Source organism: Merops nubicus, unplaced genomic scaffold, assembly GCF_000691845.1.
Source record: "Merops nubicus isolate BGI_N331 unplaced genomic scaffold, ASM69184v1 scaffold18054, whole genome shotgun sequence".
NCBI classification, from domain to species: Eukaryota; Metazoa; Chordata; class Aves; order Coraciiformes; family Meropidae; genus Merops; species Merops nubicus.
Genome location: NW_008602447.1, coordinates 15,931 through 22,052, shown reverse-complemented (window position 1 = coordinate 22,052; position 6,122 = coordinate 15,931). Strand labels below are relative to the sequence as shown.

At 43.1% G+C, this 6,122-nt stretch overlaps 1 protein-coding gene across 1 annotated transcript in view; it reads left to right on the top strand.

Moving 5' to 3' along the window:
- Nucleotides 1-1,295: 1,295 nt before the first annotated feature.
- Nucleotides 1,296-6,122, top strand: part of CCDC77 (coiled-coil domain containing 77) — a gene marked incomplete at its 5' end in the record, with an annotated part of 11,944 nt that continues 7,117 nt past the window's right edge. The window contains 3 exons of the mRNA XM_008938376.1: nucleotides 1,296-1,529; nucleotides 2,841-2,983; nucleotides 4,961-5,057. Of these exons, the coding sequence (XP_008936624.1) occupies nucleotides 1,296-1,529; nucleotides 2,841-2,983; nucleotides 4,961-5,057 (474 nt within the window). The remainder of the gene's footprint in view (nucleotides 1,530-2,840; nucleotides 2,984-4,960; nucleotides 5,058-6,122) is intronic.

Here is a 6,122-nt window from a genome sequence, read left to right as displayed (position 1 = left end):
GCCCCGCGCCGACGCCGCTCTGCGGGCGCCGGCCCCGGCGCTCCTCCCGTTCCGTACCGTAAGCGGGCTGTACGCAGGGCTGTCTCTTCTGCTCTTGTGCCGGCGCTGCTTCCCTGTCCTTACGCCTCTCTAATTCTGCAGCGTGTTAGTTCTCTAATAAAGTACTCGCCTCGTGACTCTGTTACCTTCTGTTTTCCTTTGTTGCTGTTACTAGTTTTTCCAAGTCTGTTGTTTAGGGCATTTCTGGGCACAGTGGGTGGGTAAGTTCATACAAGTAATATCGTTGCACATTTAATACTTTGTTACAGTGCCAGGAGTTAAGGAGCTCGGCGTGTTTTCTTGGATGTAACACTGGGTTTCCGACCTAAGTAGCTGCAGTGAGCTGGTCATCGTTGCCTCAGTGTCACCTGCCAGATCAAAATTCTGGACTGTGCTTTTGTTAAGCACATCTTTAGTAAAGAGGCTTCTTAGCTTTAATTCTGTTATTTGTGGTATCTTTAAAAGTGTTTTCTAGATTAACATAATGGAAAGAACACTTTCCAAGAGAATTTGGACTGCTGTGTGCAGCTGTTTACAAATTTGTGTTTGAGCAGATTAAATGTTTCAGTGCAGTAAATGTTGCTTAAAAGAGAAATCAGATATGCAATTACACTTACATATTCCTAATTTGAATTTTTATGTAGTACTGAGATGCTGTCCATTTAGTACTTCAACATAAGATTTAAGAACTTGGAAGCTTCTGCTTCACTATCAAGAATGGATAAGCTGCGTGTATAAGAACATCAAGTATACCAGAAAGAAAAGCATGTGGACTCCTAGACCTACACCTTAAATTATGGTGGCTGGTGCATCAGCTAATCTGAATTGTCTTTATTCAGTAGTCATTCTTCAGAAATAGTTTTTCTTTTTGGAAATTAGATGGTGATTCTGTCACAGATTGTCTTTCTGGTTATTTTACAGTGGCTGCTTCTTCTAATTGCACAACAATAGACTTTTTGTCCCCTTTGTTCTCTCCTTTTCTCTTCCTTTCAGTTTAGCCTCCTCAAACAACTGATGAGACTTTCCTTCTATAAGTTTTTTCTTCCTTTTCCATCAGTTGGCCCTATCTCTGCAGTATAGTAAGTCTTCAAGTTGTTCTATATCAAAGCTTTTGGTTTTCACAAATGCTGTGATCTCCTGCTAATACCTGGAGGGCAGACAAGCTAAGCTGTGTTTGAAATGGAACCCATGGTAAAATTTGGTTTTAACCATTTCAGACAGGTTTTTTAGGTTGCGTGAAGCTTACAGGTCATTAGAAACTGTTTCTGTCCAGGCTGGCAACCCCCCACATCTCCTCCAGACATGCCAATTCCCAGTCTCCAAGTCAGGAGGACTTTACTCCTCTCCCCTCCGTCAATAAGCGCTTGGCCCTTCTCCGTCCCTCGCGGGAGCTGCTGGAATACTACCGCAAGAAGATCGACGACTTCGATGAGGAACATGAGGATTTGGTGAAAAGGCTGGAGAGGTACAAAGAAACCTACGATGAGCAGGTTAGGAAAGAGTTCTTGAATCATGATGGACTATGTATCCTTGCACAAACAAGATTTTTTCTTCAGTTGAAAACCCAGCAGAGGCAGTGTTAAGATCTACCAGTAATGTGGTAAAACTGAGCTAAGAAGAAATAAGTAGATTTCAGGGTCTGATTATAAAATTTAATGATCTGTCCTCTGTCAAAGCAAATAGAAATATGCCTGTAGGCTACTCTTAGATTTTAAATATTTTATATTTTGGTTATATCTTTGCAGTGGGTTGTTTCTGTTTTGTTTTGTCTTTTTTTTTTTTTATTAAAGCATTTAGTTTACTGCGAGTTTAGATGTTCAGTTCCCATGTTGTGCAGCTCCTTTCCCTTGTTTCTCTTAGTGAAGAATGAGTACTCTTTTGTGTAATGGGCTTTGAGATAAGGATATAGTTTGTATTTACTATTTATGTATTTACTGCAATGTGATTCATAAGCTTGGCCATGGGCTATAAAGCAGTATACTGCACAGCAAATCAATGTGAGTTTAAAAGAAATTCCCAAACCTAAAAATCTTTGCCTTCTAAGAGGAAGAGATCTTACAGAACTTCTTTTAAGATATGCAGTGCTCTGGTAGGTCTTACAGTAGACATCTGTCTAGCAGTCATCTTTGTAATTGTGAATGGCCCTCTGAAATAGAATGGTCACTTCAGAGGTGATTGTGGTGCCTTCACAAGTACTGGCTGTGCTCAAAGCAGCCTGAAAGCCCTTGGGAAATACATGGGCTGTAAGTAATTCCACATTGGGGAAAAAGAGGGGCATGTTCTAGAATAGTGCCTTTTTTCCTGCACGAATGGTTTTCTGAAAGGTTTGTAAGTTTTTACACCAGATAGAAAATTATTAACGAAATTGGGTAACTAGCCATATTTCTCGCTACTAAACCATACAGATATTTTAATGTTTATTCTTCAGTAATGTAATAGGAAGTGCTATGACAGAGGTTTTGCTAGGTTTTTGTTGATGTCAAACTCCCCATACCTGTGCCACTCTAACAGCCAGTGAAGTAGTGCAGCCATTGGAAACTGGAGACCCTAGCTGAGGCCTTATTTGATTGTTGTATAGTGACATTGACTCTCAGGACTCTAAATTCCCCATGAAAAAAGTTTTAATTTTTTTTTTTCCAATGCTGCCCTCATCTGGTAAAATTTTGTAAGTGAATAAAATTATTCACTTGCACTGGCAGTTGTTCTGTTCCAGTTTCAGGCTCAGGGCAGAAGCAGTTCAAAGCCTGTAAGTGTTGCCCAATGCTCTGCAACATTTGAAGTGCCTCATTCTCTCTACCTAGCACAAACTGCAATGGGAAGTACGTCAGCGAGAGGAGGAGGTCGTGGAGTTGCAAAAGGCTTTGAGTGATATGCAAGTCTGTCTCTTCCAGGAGAAGGAACGTGTCCTTCGCCTCTACTCGGAGAACGACCGGCTGAAAATCAGGTGTGCTCTCCTCAGTGCTGGGCTGGGGCACTGGCAGCAGCAGCTGCATGCATTGCATTCCAGTTCTCATCCAGACTGGAGTTGTCAGGGAGGCAATTATGCCACACTTCCCAGAGGGGGCTCCTATGAAATCATACCAGTCTTGGAGGTGGAATTCAATCTGAGTTGCTAAATGTTTCCTATTATTCTTCCTATTTCAGTATGAGAAGGAAGAACAGAAGATGAATATAGATTCAGATTTTAATTGTGAGTTGTCAGCTTGAATGTGGAGGTTTTAATTCAAGCAGACTGTTATGGGCTGACCTTGACTAGACACCAGATGCCTACCAAGCTTCACTACTCTCCTTAGCTGGACAAGGGGAGGAAAAACAATGAAAGGCTCATGGGTCAAGATAAGGACAGGGAGATCACTCACCAGTTAGTGTCACAAGCTAAATGGGCTTGATTACCAATCAAGTCGGAATATGGATAATGAGATATATAACCAAATCTTAAAACACCTTCCCTGCCACCTCTCCCTTTTTCATAGCCTCAATTTTTCTGCCACATTTTCTGTTTCCCCCTGAGAGGTGCAGGGTGATGGGGAATGGGGGTTGTGGTCGGCTCATCACACATTGTGTGATGCTGCTCTTCTCACTCTCTTCCCCTGCTCCAGTGTGGGGTCCCTCCCATGTGAGACAGTCCTCCGCAAGCTTCTCCAGTGTGTGTCTTTCCCATGGGCTGCAGTTCCTCAGCAACTGCTCCAACATGAGTCCATTCCATGGGCTGTAGTCCTTCAAGAACAGACTTGCAATAGTGTGAGGGGGTCACAAGCCCTACCAGCAAACCTGCTCCAGAGTGGGCTCCTCCCTCCATGGGTCCACAGGTCCTGCCACAAGCGTGCTGCAGTGTGGGCTTCACATGGGGTCAAAGCCTCCTTTGGGCATCCACCTGCTCTGACACGGGGCCCTTCATGGGCTGCAGGTGGATTTCTGCTCCACTGTTAACCTCCATGTGCTGCAGGAGGGCAGTCTGCCTCACCATGGGCTACAGGGGAATTTCTGCTCTGATGCCTTGAGCACCTCCTTATTCACTGACCTCAGTGCCTGACAGGGCTGTTTCTTTTGTGCATTCTCACTCCTCTCTCTGGCTGTTGTTCCCCAGCAGCTTCCCCCCTCTAACTTCTTAAATACATTTATCACTTAGGTGCTGTCACTGGCCAAGGTCGAGTCTGTCTTGGAGCTGGCTGGCATTGACTCTACTGGCCATAGGGGAAGCTTCTGACATCTTCTCACAGGAGCCACCTCTGCTACCAAAACCTTGCTACACAGACCCCACACATAGACCTTGCACCTGCCTGGTGAAACAACTTCTCTCAGCCCTAAAAAACACTGAAGCTCAAACAGACCAAAGCAAATAGTTCCCACTCTATGAGATGCTGTTGACAGCTGCTCCTTTTTAATGCTGTTTAGCTGGTGAACTGGGATATAACCAGACTAGCTGCCAGTAGCAAAGGAGTTCCCAACCTTCTTCAGAACATTTGTGGGTAATAATATCAAGCTTTCTTCTAATCTTTTAAGAACTTAAAGTATGTGTGTGCACTTTGGCTCTTCTCAAGGGTATGACAAAAGTCTGATGCAGACCTTAGCTTGCTTTAAAAGAAATGGGCACTTGCAGTCTGTTGAATGAAGTGTCTGAAAGGATTTTAGGTGGTTTGTAACTGGAATGTAAATTCTTTTCCACTATGTGCTAGTGCTGTATCAGCCTATGTAGTGGTGTCCTATCTGAAAAGAAGAATGCTCCCTGATGCCAGCAGAATTGGTGATTTCCTATTATGTTAGCAACACCTGTGAAGTCTTTGGGAGTTAGTTTTTAATGCAGTATTCTCAACTGCAACTGTTTTGAAAACTTGTAAGCATTAATGAGTGAACTAGAAGGATAATATGCCACAATGTACTTAGAAATAACAATGTGCTGATGACTTTCTTTGAATTCCAGGGAATTGGAGGATAGGAAAAAAATTCAGCATCTCCTGGCTTTAGTGGGAACAGACCAAGGAGAAGTCACCTATTTTCACAAGGAGCCTCCACATAAGGCAAGTTCCATTTTTTTCTGTAGAATGCTTCTTTTGAAGATGAAGATTTGTACTCCAGAGGCTGACCACAGGTGAGATCTGTCATGCAAGTCAGAAGCTGCTAAATGAGCCCAAAGCAGGAGGGGATCTGTAGCTCTGTAGCAACATCAGGTTTTAGTATAGCTGATAGCAGATAAGTAGGAGCAGGCACACTGGAAGGTAGGTTCTCTTAGCATCAGTCCCCTTCTACCTTCAAAATATTCCTCCATATCAGCCTCCTAATTGTCAGATATGAGTCTGAAGCTATCTGGCAAATGGTCATCGAACAGTTGGAGAAAACACCCCAAAGAGGAAAAGGACAAAAAGGAAGTGCAGAAAATGACCAGGTGTGATGCTTGAAGATCAGCCATCTCGGAGTGCCTGTCCCCTAGCCCCTCAGTAGAGAACAGAGCAGTGCTGAGGTTGCTGCAGCAGCTTCCTGGGCAGGAGGCTGCAGAAAAGCCATCCTCTCTAGGCAGTATTGTATTTCAGAAACAATGTCCAATGGATTAAATGGTGGTGCATATGAAGTGCAGTATAGTTGAACCTACTTAAGATGAAGTCAGGAATCATGAATAATGTGGACATACAGAGGCTATGATGGAATATAACATTTGTCTTGGAATAAAGTGTAAAAAAAGGCTGAAATGCTGCATTTTGAGATTGTTCTGAACTGCTCAAGGAGTTAAAAAAATCTCACAAGCTGGAAAATTCACTGATACAGGGTAGCTTTAAAATTAAGCTTGTTGTGTAGCATTGACCTCAAGATAAGTATTGGGGTTTATGACCTGCTCCCTCATGGCCTCCTGGTTTTTTTAAGTGGGTTTCAGTTTGACAGGTGAGTTGTTTCACTGGTCTTATGGGTTAGCTTTTTATTCCAAAAGTGTTCAGTAGCTTGAGTGAATGTACTGATAAATCAAGCTTCATGTTTCTCTGTCTTACTCAGGCAAGAAGGAGTATGAAAGAAGGAAATAACATAGTCTTCATCTTCACCTTCCCCTTTTCCTCTCTGTCCACAAAATGTTCCTTTTCCTGCTGAGGGTGCCG